This window comes from Phyllopteryx taeniolatus, chromosome 9 (assembly GCF_024500385.1).
Source record: "Phyllopteryx taeniolatus isolate TA_2022b chromosome 9, UOR_Ptae_1.2, whole genome shotgun sequence".
NCBI classification, from domain to species: Eukaryota; Metazoa; Chordata; class Actinopteri; order Syngnathiformes; family Syngnathidae; genus Phyllopteryx; species Phyllopteryx taeniolatus.
In genome coordinates, this window is record NC_084510.1 from 759804 (window position 1) to 779045 (window position 19242).

A 19242-nucleotide genomic window follows, 5' to 3' on the forward strand; every position below is an offset into this window, starting at 1 on the left:
ATTTTCCCAAAGCATGAAACAGGGGCGAAGACAGGAATTTTTCAGTGAGGTGGCCCGAAAGTGACCAGAAATCTTTTTGGGGTGGCCACAAATTCAAATTGTCGCCAAGGGTGAGGGGGCAGATCGAAATTAGACCGGAAAAGGTTTTCCCGATAATTCACATCGCATGTGCGGGGTTGGCCAACAGGGTGCGGCCACCTCTGGCATAAAATTCCAATTGACAATGGAACCTCATTGTCAATGCATCCATTTTCCATAACACTTATCCTCATTCGGGTCACGAGTGCGCTGGAGCCTATCCCAGCTGACTTTGTGCAAGAGGTGGGGCACACATAGACAACCATTCACACTCACATTCATACCTACGGGCAATTTAGAGTCTTCAATTAACCTTAATTAACCCAATGCATGTTTTTGGAATGTCGGAGGAAACCGGAGCACCCGGCGAAAACAGTAGCGTTGTGTATTTTTGTCAAGACTCACCTCCCAGGCACACGCATACATACTCCCACAGCATCTAATGAATGTGTAACGCGCTACACTTCATTATGTATTGGTTGTCTTACATATATTATATAGGTATACATAATTTCATATGTAAATGTATGAAATTTATCTGATTATGACAGCTAACAATGTCAAAATGTTAATCAAAACATGACAACATTGGAAGTTTCTTTTATAGTTAAGAGTCTGGAATGAATTACTAAAGATGATATACTTTGTAATGCATTTATTTGTTATAGGAATAACTGTTGTAAATTGCAACTCAAGAGGTTCCAGTGCAGCGCAGTAGGCAACATGGCATTGACATTCCATGGCTGTGTAGATATGGTCAGTTCCCATTTTGATATTTTGCCATTTCGTTTAAAGAGTTCAGAGTTTGGTTAAGACTTTGGTCATGACACTTTATGGTTATACCTTGTGACCAATAAAGATGGTAAAGAGCGTGGAGTTTAGTTCAAACTTTGGTCATTACACTTTACTCTGTATGGTTCTACCTTGTGACCAATAAAGATGGGAGACAGACCTTTAAATGCAGTATTGTTTTCAACCACGTGAGAGATAGAAATGTGTTTTGGGAAAGTTTGTAGCATTTGCATTCTCTGCTCACTAACAATTTCTAGTCCTTTGCAAAATTTACTTAAGGCCTTGGGAAATCACAACACAAAGTGCAAAAGTAATAACATTTAATTCAAACAAAACCATGCAACAGGTCCCCATCACCCTGATCGATTTCTCCTGTTATAAAATAAACATCCAAAGCCATACATTGCTCAGTGGGCACTCACTACATGTAAGTTGACTACCTTCAGGTTGTACACAAAGGTGACACAGAACAGCCCAGAAAATAAAACCAAAAAAAGAACCCCAGAGAGAAAAAAAAAAAAAAAAAAACTGAAAAAAACCTGAAACCAGGAAAAAAAAGAGAGAGAAAGAAAAGTGAGCACAAGCCACTGTAAATTGGCGATCCAGAAAAGTGCCAAATACAAACTCTGTTCTATGCAGAGGTCTCCCCACCCAACCCACAGAATTAATCACCATCACAAAGCGCTATGAACCATATGACACACACGAGTGATGAGCCTACAGTGCGTTTGTTGATGCACAAGTTGCTGAAGTTCCCCTACTCCCGTGAACCAGACATGCACTTCTTTAAAGAAGCCCCAAATAATTCACATCTTTGGGATTGCAAGAAGTGGGGATCGAATTGAAGACTAAAATAGCCTGTCAGACTCAGTGAAGTATTGTTTGGGACATGGGACTTTAGTTCAGACAAAGAGGAAAAAGTGTGTTTTTTTTGTTTTTTTTTGTTTAAAAGAAATTGGAATGGTCTTAAAACGGAACCTCATTTAACACTCAGGGTTTTACTTAACAGCACAGTGATATAAATCCCTAACCAGAGAACAGTGTCAATCATGAAGAATGCACACGGTTATTTAACAATCTTGATGATAACACAGAGGCCCAAAAAAAAAAAAGAAAAGAAACAAAATGCACAGTATTTTGGGGGATTGTAAAGTCAGGTCGTCTTCTGTAGACCGAAATGGTTAACTGGGCACTGGGTGATGAAGTCACCTGTCTATTACTCCCGCTTCCAATGGGGTGTTTTCAATGAGGGCGCTCGTAGTCTAGGATATTGGACAAAATGACAGTTGTGTAGCCAAAGTGGTAAAGCCCGTGTTGACGATGTGGGATGTGGTGTATGCGTGTGCCTGTGCGTACGTATGTATTTATTTGTGTGTGTATATGCCTCTGTGCATGTACATGACAGGGAGGAGTAGGGGCAGATGCATCAGTTGTACGTTTGGCCCTCAGGTGGCTGGGAAAGCTTGAAGTTCTCTTTCATTGTCATATGTTCTTTGAGCTCCAGGAGCACTGTACGCATGGTGTAACTGTTTTTCCATCTGCACAGGGAGGTCAGAGCCTTTATGTCCACCTATAAAGAACAGCAAATTATAGATGTGTTAGGTAACCCATTATAAACCCAATAGGAAGGCTACATTTACATACAGTGCCATGAAAATATTTATTTATTTATTTTGCATAGGTTCCCCACTTTAACGCTAAAGGTAAACAAATGTAAATATCAGACAAACACAACCAATGTAAACATAAAATGCAGTTTTCAAATGGTGATTTTATTTAAGGAAAACCACAATCAAGCCCGATTACCTCCAGACCTGTTCAATTAAGAAATCACTTAAATAGAACCTGTCTGACAACATGAAGAGATGAAAAAAAAAAGGAAAAAACCTGCAACAAAATGCCGCAATCCAAAGAAATGCAAAAACAGATGACATCACTGGTGCTCGGGAGAGGACTGCTTGATGTATGTTCACGTATTTTAAATACAAACAAATGTTATGTAGCCAAGCAAGCTTGTGCTAGCACTAATGATTGTACGTAAACACGGCGGCGTTCCGTCGAATCATCTTAAAAGGCGTCGGTAAACATTGGTTGGTGCGCATGAATTAATGTTGACAACGGCAAGCACGGGAGGCGATGCGCCGGTCACTATACGCAGTCCTATTGGTTGACGATGTGCGCTGTCGGAGAGTTGTCGTTGATATGTCACACTACACGCAAGACATCCCCCCAAAAAATTATAGTAATAAATAAAAAATAAAAAATCAAACATTCAAGACTTTTCATTTTGGCATTGTAGGGCCGAATCGCTGGTCGTGGACTATGTCACACTACAGGAAGTTTTGTCATTCCTGACAAAATACGTCGGGTCCAATCTGGGAAATCGGCGGCGATAGCTAATCAGGCCAATATCAGGGCTAGAATCCTCTAGTCTGAACTAGACATTAAGAGTAAAAAGTACACAGTGAAATAATTACTCAAGTACTGAGTAAATAGCACAAAAAAATAAAATAATAATAATACATTTGCAATTTCCTGCACTGTGTTTTCTCAAGTTATAAGTGTGCTGAAATTTGATGCAGCCCTATGGGAGGCACAAGTGAGTGCAAACTGTTGGCCGGTCCCAAGCCCGGGTAAATGCACAGGGTTGCATCAAGAAGGGCATCCGGCTTAAAACTTTGCCAAACAAATATGAGCGTTCAACTAAAGAATTCCATACCGGATCGGTCGTGGCCCAGGTTAACAACGTCCGCCCCCGGCACCGTTAACCTGCAGGGCGCCGGTGGAAATTGAGCTACTGTGGGTCGAAGACCAAGGAGAGGTGGAAAGCGGGTTCTTTTTGGCAGAAAGGGAAGAGGAAAGCACAGAGCCTAGAACTGAATGTGGGGACTTTGAATGTTGGGCTATGACAGGAAAATCTCAGGTGTTGGTTGACATGATGATGAGGAGAAAGGTTGATATATTGTGAGTCCAGGAGACCAGGTGGAAAGGCAGTAAGGCTAGACGTTTAGGGGCAGGGTTTAAATTATTTTACCATGGTGTAGATGGGAAGAGAAATGGAGTCGGGGTTATTTTAAAGGAAGAGTTAGCTAAGAATGTCTTGGAGGTGGAAAGCGTATCAGATCGAGTGATGAGGCTGAAACTTGAAATTTAGGGTGTTAATGTATTATGTGATTAGCGGCTATGCCCCACAGGTAGGATGTGACCTAGAGGTGAAAGAGAAATTCTGGAAGGAGCTAGACGAAGTAGTTCTGAGCATCCCAGACAGAGAGTCATGATTGGTGCAGATTGTAATGGACATGTTGGTGAAGGAAACAGGGGTGATGAAGATGTAATGGGTAAGTATGGCATCCAGGAAAGGAACTTGGAGAGACAGATGGTGGTAGACTTTGCAAAAAGGATGGAAATGGTTTTAGTGAATAGTTTCTTCCCGAAGAGGCAGGAACATAGGGCGACCAACAAGAGCGGAGGTAGAAGCACGCAGGTGGATTACATCTTGTGCAGTCGATGTAATCTGAAGGAGATTAAAAAGACAAAGGCAGAGCAGAAAACTATGTGGTGGAAGCTGAGAAAGGAAGAGTGTTGTGCGGCTTTTCAGGAAGAGCTGAAACAGGATCTCGGTGGACAGGAGGAGCTTGCAGAAGACTGGACCACTACAGCCAAGGTGATCAGAGAGACAGCTCGGAGAGTACTTGGTGCATCTTCTGGCAGGAAAGGAGAGAAGGAGACTTGGTGGTGAAACCTCAAAGTTACTAAGAAGAAGTGGGACACAGAGAGGAGAAAGGAATACATTGAGATGTGACGTAGGGCAAAGGTAGAGGTGGCAAAAGCCAAACAAGAGGCATAGGATGACACGTATGCCAGGTTGGACACTGAAGAAGGAGAAAAGGATGTATACAGGTTGGCCAGACAGAATGATAGAGATGGGAAGGATGTGCAGAGGTTCAGGTGATTAAGGATAGAGATGGAAATGTGTTGACTGGTGCCAGTAGTGTGCTGGATAGATGTAAAGAATAGTTTGAGGAGTTGATGAATGAGGAAACTGAGAAAGAAGGAAGAGTAGAGGAGTCAAGTGTGGGGTGACCAGGACGTGGCAATGATTAGTAAGGGGGAAGTTTGAAAGGCATTAGAGAGGATGAAAAATGGTAAGGCAGTTGGTTCTGATGACATTCCTGTGGAGGTATGGAAGCATCTAGGAGAGGTGGCTGTGGAGTTTTTGCATGAATGAGAGGGGTGGAGGGGGAAGAGTGAGGCTACAGGGAGAAGAGATAGCAAGGGTGGAGGACTTCAAATACTTGGGGTCAACCGTCCAGAGCAATGGTGAGTGTGGTCAGGAAGTGAATAAACAGGTCCATGCAGGTTGGAACGGGTGGAGGAAGGTGTCAGTTGTGTTATGTGACAGAAGAGTCTCTGCTCGGATTAAGGGCAAAGTTTATAAAACAGTGGTGAGGCCAGCCATGATGTACGGATTAGAGACAGTGGCACTGAAGAGACAACAGGAAGCAGAGCTGGAGGTGGCGGAAATGAAGATGTTGAAGTTCTCTCGAGGAGTGACCAGGTTGGATAAAATTTTAAATGAGCTCAGCAGAGGGACAGCCAAGGTTAGATGTTTTGGAGACAAAGTTAGAGAGAGCAGACTTTGATGGTTTTGACACATCCAGGAGAGATAGTGAGTATATTGGCAGAAGGGTGATGATGATGTAGCTGCCAGGAAAGGGATCGAGAGGAAGACCAAAAAGAAGGTTGATGGATGTCGTGAGGGAAGACATGAGGGCAGTTGGTGTTCGAGAGGAGGATGCAGGAGATAGGCTTACATTGAAAAGGATGACACGCTGTGGCGACTCCTAACGGCACAAGCCGAAAGGAAAAGACGAAGATAAGTGAGCTGAAATATCCACCTTTGGGCAGACAGCATCAGACAAATACATGAAAGCTGTTGTTTTTGTTCGTCTAAATGGAAACACGAGTAGCATGCTGTTGCCTTGGTAATGGTAATGAGACCTTCCCAAAATGGTGGCTATTTAGGCACGACGATCAGTTGGGCTGGTTTATCTAGTGTTAATACGTATGCCCGAGAAGCCCAATAGAAGACGTTGTATGAGGTCATGTGACTTTCTTTTGTCATTTGATTAGTGAACTAGACAAACGTTACTAGTGCTTAGATTATTAGATTGTCGCAAACAGCGCCCAATGCGGAAGTCGTAGTCTCGCGCACGAAATAGTTGATAAATAAGCAATAATTGAGAAATAAAAGTAACAAGCGAAATTTACAGTGGGTACGGAAAGTATTCAGATTCCCTTGAATTTTTCACTCTTTTTTAGATTGCAGCCATTTGTTAAAATCATTTAAATTTATTTTTGTCCTCATTCGTGTACACACATTACCCCATATTGACAGAAAAAAATATGGAATTGTGGAAATTTTTGCAGATTTATTAAAAAAGAAAAACTGAAATATCAAACAAGTATTAAAATCCTTTGCTCAGTATTTAGTACCCCCCCATACGATTCACATTAACGTTCAAAACGGCGAATTTCGCCGGAAGGCGACTGATTTATACATGTATGTGCGTATGTAACTAAGAAATGGAAGCAAATTTGTTAACTCTCCCCACGTTTTGTGCACAACTGTACTCTACATGAGTTAAACATTAGATTACCATTCATGTCACTATGAGTGGTTGTGAACATGCTAGTGTGCTGATGAAATCTGCATACTTACAACACCATTTGATGTATGTACTCCAACCATGTTGATCTTGTTCACAAAGCGTACATGAGGAGGATGATCCGGGTATCTGGGTCCACATTCGATTTTTAGACCGTATATTCTGCCATCATAGGCAGTCTAAAAACAAAAAATGGGTTATTAGTTGACTTTGTAACTTCAGAAAACTTGAGGAAACTGTATGAAAAGTCAATCCTGATTATGTGAACAAAATTATCACAATTATCTGAGTTATAACATTAATATTGAAACATAAACAAACAAAAATCAAAATGATACACACACCAAAAACAATGCAATACATTATATTTCCTTTCAAAAATATATAAAAATCAGCAACCCTATTTACTATTTGGAATGACAAACTGGACAGCAACAACCAAAATAAATTTTCATGCAAGCTAGACCCCACAAAATTTACTTAAAATGACTAAAACGACAGTGATGTAATGGTGGGAAAACTGAAACGTGAATATAATGAATGAATGAATGTTGTTCTTAATCTCATTTTAAAATAAATATTTGATACAATAACCAATGTTTTCAATTCACAAAATGTTTTGAGTGAATCCAGCAGACCTATTTGTGTATAAGTACCAATTTTGATATAATAACCTTGAAAAATATCACGGTTCCACGGTATTGCAATTATAGATTTTTTTTAAAAATCGTATTTTTTAAATGTTGGGGGCAAATAACTTTTTCCCATCGAACTAATCGTTGTGGATAACTTTTTCCCATCGAACCAGTCTATACTAATTTTAAAGTGCCCAAAAAATCCCCAAGTGCAAAGGGTAGAATGACACTCTGCGGCCCGTGAAAGCGTGTGCTATGTGCATCGCTCCTCTCCCCGCAGATAGGAGCCTCGATAGTAGTATTTGATTGACAGCGGGATAGACGGGCGGGATTTGCAGAGCACCCAGCGACACACCCACAGCATCTGAAGCTCAAAAAATTTCTCAATTCTTGACGATTTTGAAGTCTGATTTCACTTCTTTTTTTATCCATTCATTCATTCATTGTCCTCCTTGTTAACATTACTCTTCTGTGTTGTATCGAATTTACAAAAAAATAAGATAAAAATTGGGCCCGTTTTGTGGCACTCGAAACAACGCAAGGTTCGAAATATTTGTTTTTCTCGAGGAGCAGTTTTGCTAATCATTCATCAAGACAATATAACGGGGAAATTGAAGGAATGACTGGAGCTTTCGAATATCTCAGAACTTGACTAGCTTCCAAACCCCTCTTCTGTTTGAGTGCATAACCCATTTTACCCCTTATTCCTCTTGTAACACATTTGCCACGTTTGTCACCAACAACCCCAATTCCAATGAAGTTGGGACGCTGTGCTAAACATAAATAAAAACAGAATACAATGATTTGCAAATCATGTTCAACCTATATTTAATTGAATACACTACAAATACAAGATATTTCATGTTCAAACTGATAAACGTTATTGTTTTTTGCAAGTAATCATTAACTTGGAATTTTAGGGCGGTAACGCGTTCCAAAAAAGCTGTGACAGGTGGCAAAAAAGACTGAGGAAGTTGAGGAATGCTCATCAAACCTGTTTGGAACATCCCACAGGTGAACAGGCTAATTGGGAAAAGGTGGGTGCCATGATTGGCTAGAAAAGGAGCTTCCCTGAATTGCTCAGTCATTCACAAGCAAAGATGGGGCGAGGTTCACCTCTTTGTGAACAAGTGCGTGAGAAAAATAGTCAAACTGTTTAAGGACAATGTTCCTCAATGTACAAATGCAAGGAATTTAGGGATTTCATCATCTACGGTCCATAATATCATCAAAAGATTCAGAGAATCTGGAGAAATCACTGAATGTAAGCGGCAAGGCCGAAAACCAACATTGAATACCCGTGACCTTTGATCCGTCAAGCGGCACTGCATCAAAAGCCGACATCAATGTGTAAAGGATATCACCGCATGGACTCAGGAACACTTCAGAAAACCAATGTCAGTAAATACAGTTCGGCGCTACGTCCGTAAGTGCAACTTGAAACTCTACTATGCAAAGCAAAAGCCATTGATCAACAATACCCAGAAACGCCGCCGGCTTCTCTGGGCCCGAGCTCATCTAAGATGGACTGATGCAAAGTGGAAAAGTGTTCTGTGGTCCGACGAGTCCACATTTCAAATTGTTTTTGGAAATTGTGGACGTCGTGTCCTCCGGGCCAAAGAGGAAAAGAACCATCAGGACTGTTATGGACACAAAAGTTCAAAAGCCAGCATCTGTGATGGTATGGGGCTGTGTTAGTGCCAATGGGATGGGTACGTCAAGTAAGAATGGAGAAAGAAAGAATCTGTGAAGGCACCATTAATGCTGAAAGGTACATACAGGTTTTAGAGAAACATATGCTGCCATCCAAGCGACATCTTTTTCATCGACACCCCTGATTATTTCAGCAAGACTATCCCAAACCACATTCTCCACGTGTTATAACAGCGTGGCTTCGTAGTAGAAGAGTGTGGGTACGAGACTGGCCTGCCTGTGGTCCAGACCTGTCTCCCATTGAAAATATGAGGCGCATTATGAAAATACGACAACGGAGACCCCGGACTGTTGAACATCTGAAGTTGTACATCAAGCAGGAATGGGAAAGAATTCCAACTACAAAGCTTCAACAATTAGTGTCCTCAGTTCCCAAGCGTTTATTGAATGCTGTTCAAAGAAAAGGTGATGCAACACAGTGGTAAACATGACCCTGTCCCAGCTTTTTTGGAACGTGTTGCAGCCATAAAATTCAAAGTTAATGATTATTTTCTAAAAAGAATAAAGTTTATCAGTTTGAACATTAAATATCATCTTTGCAGTGTATTGAATTAAATATAGGTCGAACGTCATTTGCAAATCATTGTATTCTGTTTTTATTTATGTTTAACAACATCTCATGACTCAAAGTGTACCCACTTAAGAGATCAAATGGGCGTATACTGGTATATGTACAGTGACTACACAGAGCAAACCTTTTAAGCACACTGTATGGAAGTAACATCAGTGTTGGGAAAGTTCATTTTCTATGCAAACTAGTTCAAAGTTCAGTTACCCCCCTTCTAAAAATTAACTTGTTCACGGAGCTGCCAACCTATAAAAATTAGACTTTGCACTGATTTTATTGGGCTGATCGGTATCGGCTGATATTTAGTATTTTATGCTGATCGGCTGATCACCTTTAATGTCATAATTCGCCGATCCGATCAATGACGTCATTGCTCAGCGCCGCAAAAGACCTTTACTCCACGTCGCCATCGTGCACAGTATATTTGAATCCAAAAGCTAGTTTATTTTTAACCTTGTTGCATGTCTTTTGACATAGACCTGTAAATATCTGACAGACAGCCAATAAAGTCATTTTAAAAAACAAAAAAATAAACAACATGGCGGTGTGGAACAGTCAACACGTCTGAGACAGACAACACGTAATGAGTGAAAGACAAATTTGCTCTCTCAAGACTACTGCAATAAAATCTTGTATTCCGATACCGCCGCATCCCGTTTTTTACGATCATTGGGCTTTATCTTTATCAACTCAAATGCGACCGGATACACTCGTTACCATGGCGACGATAAGAGTGGAGCGCGTCGACTTTGTATTATAAGAACAAAATGGGGAAAAATGTGTTATGGTGGTCACCGGTGCTTAGGACAGGAGAGGACATTCGTTTAAGGCTTGCTAGAGGTATGTTCACATACTTTGAATATGATACGGCTCGCAAGCAGGCAACAAAACATTATGTAGCCTAGCAAGCTATTGGTACCACGAACGGTTGGACGCAAACATGTTGCCGTTCCTGTCGAATCATGCTCTAAAGTTTCGGTGTGGGTGAAGTCATTTAATTAAAAATAAAATAATTTAATTACAGTAAGTTAGCACCTATTATTTCTGTCATGTAATGTTAGTTTGACTTGACTGATTAGAATACACGATCTGACTAGAGCAGTGATTTCGAACCTTTATGGAACATTTACAATTGAAAAATCTCAGGGAACACCAACAAACAAAAATGTCACAAAAAAAGACATTAATTACTGTATGTACTTATATGCATGTATATAATTTTTTGAGCAAGTACACACACAGTAAATAAATTAAATTGACACATTTGTCCATGTAGTGATCGGATCGATGATCGGTTGTTTTTTTTCAACTCGCTGATCGGTAATCGGCCCCAAAAATCCTGATCGTGTGAAGCCTAATAAAAATTCACTTCTGAAACAACGCAAATGTCTCTACTGTGGGACTAATAAAGATTATCTTATATTACAAATTTACACGGAATATACAGTCCCCTCCAAAGGTATTGCAAAGGCAAGGTCAATTCCTTTGTTTTTGTATACTGAAGACATTTAGGTCTCAGATCAGAAGATGTATATAAGACAAAAGTTCAGAATTCCAGCATTTTTTTCATGATGTTTGCATCTAGATGTGTTAAAGAACTCAGGACAGAGCACCTTTTGTTTGAAGCCACCCACTTTTCAAGTGAGCAAAAGTATTGGAACAGACAAATTAAAAGTGAATAACATTTAATATTTGGTGGCAATCACCCTGACTTGCAACAACTGCATGAAAGCTACGACCCATTGACTTAACCAAACTGTTGCATTCTTCATTTGAAATGCTTTTGCAGGCCTTCTGCAGCCTCTTTCAGTTCAGGTTTGTTTCTGGGGGTTTCTCCCTTCAGTCTCCTCTTCAGGAGGTCAAATGCATGCTGTATTGGGTTAAGGTCCAGTGATTGACTTGGCCAGTCTAAGACCTTCCACTTTTTCCCCCTGATGATGATTGTGTTGGCAGTGTGTTTTGGGTCATTGTCTTGTTGCATGATGAAGCTTCTCCAGATTATTTTGGATGCATTTTTCTGTAAACTGACAGACAAAATGGTTTTGTTGACTTCAGAATTCCTTCTACTGCTACCATCATGAGTTACATCATCAATAAAGACGAGTGAGTCCGTTCCAGAAGCAGCCATGCCAGCCCAAGCCATGACATTACCTCCTCCATGCTGCACAAATGAGCTTGTGGGTTTTGGATCATAAGCAGATCCTTTCTTTCTCCATACTTTGGCCTTTCCATCACTTTGGTAGAAGTTAATCTTGGTCTGATCAGTCCATAAAACTTTGATCCAAAACTTTTGTGGCTCATCTCTGTACTGCTTTGCACAATCCAATCTGGCCTTCCGATTCTTTTTGCTAATGAGTGGTTTGCATCTTGTAGTATGGCCTGTATATTTCTTCTCTCAAAGTCTTCTTCGAACAGTGGATTGTGATACCTTCATCCCTGCCCTGTGGACGTTGGCAGTAATGTCACGGACTGTTGTCTTTGGGTGTTTCTTCACACTTCTCACAATGTTTCTGTCATCAACTGCTGTTTATACTCTTGGCAGACCTGTTTTATGTCTGCTGCTCAGTACACCAGTGGTTTCTTTCTTTTTCAGGACATTCCAAATTCTTGTATTGGCTATGCCGACTGTTTGTGCAATAGCTCTGATCGATTTTCCCTATTCTCTCAGATTCAAAATGGTTTGCTTTTCTCCCCTAGACAGCTCTCTGGTCTTCATGTTTGCTTAACAGCAAATGCAAATTTCACAGGTGAAACCCAAAGTCATAAGCAACCACTATCTAATGTTTAAGCAATCTATCTAAAAGGCAACACATGAGCAACTAGAAACACCAATCAGTACCTTTTCAATACTTTTGCTCACTTGAAAAGTGGGTGGCTTCAAACAAAAGGTGGTCTGTCCTGAGTTGTTTAACACAACTAGATATAAATAGCATGAAATAAAAGCTGGAATTCAGAACTTTTGCCTCATATTCATCTTTTGATCTGAAACCCAAATGTCTTCAGGATACAACAAAAACAAAGGAATTGACCTTGCCGTTCCAACACTTCTGGAGGGGACCGTACCTTCAACAATTCTTGAATGAACGTCCTCTCCCGAGCACCGGTGACGACTACCACGTTTTTCCTCATTTTGTTTCGCCCCCGGTCCACAAAAGGATCTTTATTACTGTTTAATTTTACAAGGAAATCTGAAGTGTACATTTTGTATCTGATAGATACAAGAATATCTCAACGTTTTGGCTCCTGAGCCTTGATATCAATTGTTAAGGATCAGGTTTGCTACTGCTATGCTGCCATGATGTGTTGCTCCTATTTAGTTGACAGAGCTTGAATAAAAGGCAACATGAATTCCTCCGTGTTGATAAGGACTTTCTCTTATCCCATGAATCTCTTTAGAGACTAAACATTTTGACAAGTTCCCTGAGAGGAATACCCCTGATGCTATGATTATGTATTGTCAACATCATGAATCACAAACAATTTATCGTAAGCCACACCTGAAAACATATTTATTAATTCCCATAAATCAACAATGTCAATAAACCTGATAATTGTTGTTGTTAATACTTGCTGTAGTCTGCTATGAAGCATGTATGACAAAAGTGCGAGAGATGCATCTCACCTTGGGGGGGCCAATAATGGTGGCGTTCCAGTGAGTGAGGGTCATGTCGTCATCGTTGGAAAGGCCCCAACTAACTGTGCCATCTCCAACTCCTTTCTGACCTTCTTCCAGTTCCTCCAGAAGCCGGAAATTGCGGGGAACTACGACATCTTCACACAGTGCAACATAGGTTGTACTAGTTGAGTAAGACAGTTTCAACTAAACGGGTTTCTTTAACCACACACTGATGACCAAATTTGAGTCAAACCATAGGTGGGGGTGATCAAAATCACAGTGGGCCTGTGACAGATTTCCAAGCAATATGTGCTAAAAGTTACTAAATACTATTACAGACCAGTTCGAAATCAGTGCCATTCGTATGTATTTAAATTAGCATCGTCCTGCAACACAAACTATCAGTTACAGTATTTGACAAACATCGAAAAGTATTACGTGCTTTGTTGAACGCTTAACACGGTTTTCAGACTATCCGCTGTCGGAACCGATAAAATGTTTTTTGTTGTTGTTGTTGTTGTATTTCTTCAACAAATAGCTTTTTTGTCAGCATACGGCGACTCCACCAACATTAGTTGTCAAGTTAAAAATAATCTTCGAATGAGTATGAAATTTGTTGCGAAAACGAAAACGACACTGAATACGAGTGGACTCTTTCAGCCTTACTGTCAATTGCTAAGCAGGGCTACGCTGCATACAACCATGAGAATACAATGACGACTAGGATCATGTTGAAACTGCGTCGATGATTGTGTTAAGTGCGTTCTTCTCTTGAGCCGGCAAACCTCATAATAGCTCATAAAGGTTGGCGGTTTTGCTAGTCACTAAGCTATCAAGTACCAATGCGGGTACCATGTCAAGCACAACTGCTGAAGTCCAAAGCACCTACACCTCACACTTCAGCTTGTTGAACTATCTTATTGCTAAAAGTCAGACGTTGGAACGTGTACCATCTTAAAGTAAATACAAAATTCAAAAAAAACATTGGCTGGGCTAACGAAGAGTGGGCTTACTTGATCCGGCGACAGACGCCATCTTGGTCACAGTTTCTCGGATACGCGCACGTACGATGTTGAGTACGCTGTGGAGCGCGCGCGTCCGTCCACGGGGGGGGGGGGGGGGGGGGGGGGGACGTGTACATGAAGGCATTGTTTATCCAAGCATCTACATTTCATTCTCCGTGATACTTGTGAAAATAAGGTTTAAAGGTATAGATTTGTTGCCATCGCTTTTTCTAAATGTCTACACTCAATAATATGCGATTCATCTACAAACGGAACCCGAACCGAGTTGCAACTTTGAATTCTCAACAGCCGAGCAGCGTTTACACTGAGGAAACCTTGGTGGTATGTGATCGCCGTCTACTGGACAAAATGTAGACAGCACCATGTGAAATTACAGCGTTCTTTCAAAGTCATATATTAAATAATAGCGAGTGTGTAGTGTCATGGGTCTGTGTTCCGGTTGTTGTCTCCCCCCTGTCTACATTTTGGCTGCCTGTGTACCGACCTCTGCCCGTATATTAAACCTCTCTTTTTTTGAAACTGTCCATTTGTTTTGGAGTCGTGCATTTTTGGGTCCTGTCCTCTGTTCCGTTCTTGACATGTAGTGACAATGCATATAGCTGGGGATTCCTGTTGTCGTTCATTTAAACCCAAATATGCACTAATCTGCACTTTTAGTAGACCGCAATGTTGGACTTGCATGTCTTGAACACGATTGAGGCAGGCAGGTCAAGCTTCCGGGTGTTCGGCCGGCCCGGTCCGCACGGGGAACACTTGGATTTACCGGGAAGGAAGGAAGAAAAAGGAAAAAGGGAGCACAAAAAGCTCCCATGCAGGATGGCCGGAGCCCGGGTGTCTCTGCTCGCAAGACGGTCGGCGCAGACGCGTAGTGCCTGCTTCCGTCCCCAACGGGGTGTGCTCAGGCCCCCGAAAAGGGTAGGTTGGAGCGCTTGCAGGATGCTCTGCAGTCGGGGATGGTCCGACGTATCCTCTCCCCCTCGTGGTGAAGTGGGCTTCCTGGCTGGGCCAGTCTTCGGCAAGTTGGCCGGACGAGACAAGAGCTGCCCCCGGGAGAGCGTGGCTCCGGCCTTTTTATGGGCAGGAGGCAGGGTACAGGGAAAGAGTACCTGCAAATTCCAGGTCTTTTTGAAGCTCTCCACAGGTGGTCCTTGGCTCCTGGACAACTCTTCTGATTATTCTTTGCACTCCTCAGTCAGAAATCTTGTGAGGAGCACTTGATCGAGGTGCTATGATTGGCTTTCCGCTTACGTATTATGGCCTCAGCCGTGCTCACTGGAACATTCAGAATCTTAGATATGCGGCCGGAACCAATGCCATCGTTATGTTTTGCAACAATTAGTTTGCGATGGTCTTGAGACAGCTCTTTGCTCTTTTTCAGGTCAATAGCGCCGTTGGAAATATATTAAGTGAGAAAAATGGTGACGTGTTAAATACTTAGTCTAGTCTCTGGATCTTCTAAAGAAAAACTAAATTCTCTTGTGTAACCTTTTCATTTGAGCCACAGAAAAGTTTGTTGTAAATGTAATCTATACTACTTTTTTTTTTTTTTTGTCCGGTCCAAGATTCTGTGTCCTTTATTGTCTTAGTCACTATGCTGTTGCATGTCTCAGCCAACAGATGGAAGTGTGAGCTAAATAATGGAATTCAGAACCACTTAAGCGATGAAAGAGACAAATACTGTTTGGATGAAGTAATGATTAAATGGAAGTGAACTGTCATAACAAATGTGAGGTATCTGAAATTCCTTTGGGTCATTTTCACTCAAACTGTTTTCATCATTGTTTTGTATTTACACAGTTGCTAAAACACATTGATTTTCAATGTAAACTATACATAGTACATGTGGAAAATTGACATGGTCTTCCACGTGCAGTGGGACAGCAGTTTTTAAAGAGTGAGTAGATAAATATTGGCAAATGCCATCAAAGTAGTTTAAAAGATGCTTTTGGCCGATACTGATATCAGTCCGATCCGCTATCAGCAATAATCATACATACTTTATTTATTTTGTAGTATGAAATATTAGAGAAGGCTTGATGAAGCAATATTACTCAAACAGAGAACAATAATCAGCAACACTTGGTATGCAAAAGATTTACCCATTTATTATTAACCAATGGTTTACATAAAGTCATAAAATATCCATCCATCCATTTTCTACCGCTTATCCGAGGTCGGGTCGCGGGGGCAGTAACTTTAGCAGGGACGCCCAGACTTCCAGCAACTTCATCCAGCTCTTCCAAGGGGATCCCGAGGCGTTCCCAGGCCAGCCGAAAGACGTAGTCTCTCCAGCGTGTCCTGGGTCGTCCCCGGGGTCTCCTCCCTGTGGGACGTGCCCGGAACACCTCACCGTGGAGGCGTCCGGGAGGAATCCGAATCAGATGCCCCAACCACCTCATCTGGCTCCTCTCGATGTGGAGGAGCAGCGGCTCTACTCTGAGATCCTCCCGGATGACCGTGCATCTCACTCTATCTCTAAGGGAGAGCGCGGACACCCTGCGGAGGGAGCTCAACGTAGATCGACCGGTAAATAGACAGCTTCGCCTTTCAGCTTGGCTCCTTTACCACAACGGACCGATACAAATTCCGCATCACTGCAGACGCTGCACCGATCTGCCTGTCGATCTCCTGTTACATTCTTCCCTCACTCGTGAACAAGAAATCAAGATATTTGAACTCCTCCACTTGGGGCAGGATCTCATCCCAGACCCGGAGAGGGCACGCCACCCTGGTCTCAGATTTGGAGGTGCTGATTCTCATCCCAGCCGCTTCACACTCGGCTGCGAACTGCTCCAGTTGGAGATCACGGGTTGATGAAGCCAACAGAACCACATCATCTGCAAAAAGCAGAGATGCAATACTGAGGCCACCAAACCGGACCCCCTCTACGCCTCGGCTGCGCCTAGAAATTCTGTCCATAAAAGTTATGAACAGAATCTGTGACAAAGGGCAGCCTTGGTGGAGTCCAACCTGCACCAGAAACTAGTCCGACTTACTGCCGGATATGCGGACCAAACTCTGACTCTGGCTTTACGGGACCGAACAGCCCGTATCTAGGGGTTCGGTACGCCATACTCCCGAAGGACTCCCCGAGGGACACGGTCGAACGCCTTCTCCAAGTCCACAACAAGTTGGAACACACCCTCCGGTTCCCCTTCTTAAAAAGGGGGACCACGATCCCAGTCTGCCAATCCAGAGGCACTGTCCTTGATGTCCACACGATGTTGCAGAGGCGTGTCAACCAGGACAGCCTCACAACATCCAGACCCTTTAGGAACTCCGAGCGAATCTCATCCACCCCCGGGGCCTTGCCACCGAGGAGCTTTTTAACCACCCCGGTGACCTCAACCCCAGAGATAGGAGACCCCGCCTCAGAGAACCCAGACTCTGCTTCCTCATGGGAAGCCGTGTCGGTGGAATTGAGGAGGTCTTCGAAGTATTCTCCCCACCGACTCACAACGTCCCGAGTGGAGGTCAGCAGCGCCCCATCCCCACTATACACAGTGTTGGTGGTGCACTGCTTCCCCCTACTGAGACGCCGGATGGTGGACCAGAATTTCCTCGAAGCCGTCTGGAAGTCTTTCTCCATGGCCTCACCGAACTCCTCCCATACCGAGCCGGGGGGCAATAAGTATACCCACACCTGCTCGGCGCCTCTCACCCTGGGCAACTACAGAGTGGAAGAGAGTCCAACCACTCTCGAGAGGACTGGTACCAGAGCCCAAGCAGTGTGTGGAGGCGAGTCCGACTATATCTAGTCAGAACTTCTCGACCTCACACACCAGCTCGGGCTCCTTCCCTGCCAGAGAGATGACATGCTACGTCCCTAGAGCCAGCTTCTGTAGCCGGGGATCGGATCGTCAAGGACCCTGCCTTCGGCCACCGCCCAGCTCGCACTGCACCCGACCCCTATGGCCCCTCCCACAGGTGGTGAGCCCATAGGAAGGAGGACCCACGTTACATTTCGGGGTGTGCCCGGCCGGGCCCCATGGGTGCAGGCCCGGCCACCAGGCGCTCGCCTTCAAGCCCCACCTCCAGGCCTGGCTCCAGAGCGGGGCCCCGGTGACCCGTGTCCGGGCAAGGGAAACCTCGATCCACTTATAGTTTTCATCATAGGAGTCTTTTAGCCGTGCTTTGTCTGGTCCCTCACCTAGGACCTGTTTGCCATTGGTGACCCTACCAGGGGTGTGAAGCCCCAGAGAACTTAGCTCCTAGGATCATTGGGACAAACAAATTCTTCCACCACGATAAGGTGATGGCTTCCAGGAGGGGGTCAATTAGTATGAATAAACTTGAAGTGAGGTCCAATCATGGCCTTGCCTGCCTGAGTGATGTTTTTTAATTCAACTGCTTCCAAGTACACTTTTCAGATGCCGGATTGCACATAAAGGAAAATCTGATAAAATAAAAAATATATAAATTTATATATAATATATATAAATAAATGCTGCTGTAAATCAGTGCATCAATTAGTAGGCTAATGCATTGAAACGTCCGTTTTCACTCTCGCATTTCTTTCCTTCTCTGCCACAGCAGTGTTGCTTTTTTAACGGAATATACACATACATTCCATTTTCTGAACCGCTTATCCTCACTAGGTTCGCGGGCATGCTGGAGCCTATCCCAGCTGACTCTGGGCAAGAGGCGGGGTACACCCTGGACTGGTTGCCAGCCATTCACAGGGCACATATAAACGCATTTCCATTTGCACCTATGGACAATTTAGAGTCTTCAATTAACCTACCATGCATGTTTCTGGGATGTGGGAGGAAACCAGAGTGCCTGGAGAAAACCCTCGCAAGCACGGGGAGAACATGCAAACGCCACACAGGCGAGGCCGGATTTGAACTCGGGTCCTCAGAAATGTGAGCCAGACGTGGTAACCAGTCGCCCACCATGCCACCTACAGTACAGTACTTTCATATTCCTATACAACTGCATAAGCACCTCCAATTCCAAAGGGGAAATAAGTAACTGGACATGTTTCTATTTCCATGATGAATGGACATATCAAGACTCCATTGATTTTTGTTGTGGCCACGCACGGGTTTAGCTCAAGGTGAGCGTACGCAGACTTGGGGAAGGGGCCCACTGGTTAAGATCATCGCCTGCCACCGTGGGGGACTTAGGTTCAAGACCCTGACTG

The 19242-nt window shown here is 43.1% G+C and overlaps 1 protein-coding gene across 1 annotated transcript; it reads right to left on the minus strand.

Moving 5' to 3' along the window:
- Positions 1–1175: 1175 nt before the first annotated feature.
- On the minus strand, positions 1176–14214 carry ube2v1 (ubiquitin-conjugating enzyme E2 variant 1). Its single transcript, XM_061785470.1, has 4 exons — positions 14085–14214; positions 13078–13226; positions 6593–6718; positions 1176–2440 (listed from the first exon to the last, which is right to left on the minus strand). The coding sequence occupies exons 1-4, from the start codon at positions 14104–14106 to the stop codon at positions 2297–2299; spliced, it is 441 nt and encodes a 146-aa protein (XP_061641454.1). The 5' UTR covers positions 14107–14214; the 3' UTR covers positions 1176–2296.
- Between the last annotated feature and the right edge of the window lie 5028 nt (positions 14215–19242).

Bases quoted from the DNA above. Each gene is read 5' to 3' on its own strand.
- ube2v1 (XM_061785470.1), bottom strand. From the start codon at position 14,106: ATGGCGTCTGTCGCCGGATCAA. The intron at 6,719-13,077 runs GTGAGATGCATC...TTTTGTTTTTAG, and splicing joins CCATTATTGGCCCCCCCAAG to ACTGCCTATGATGGCAGAAT. The intron at 2,441-6,592 runs GTAAGTATGCAG...TGTTCTTTATAG, and splicing joins TACATACATCAAATGGTGTT to GTGGACATAAAGGCTCTGAC.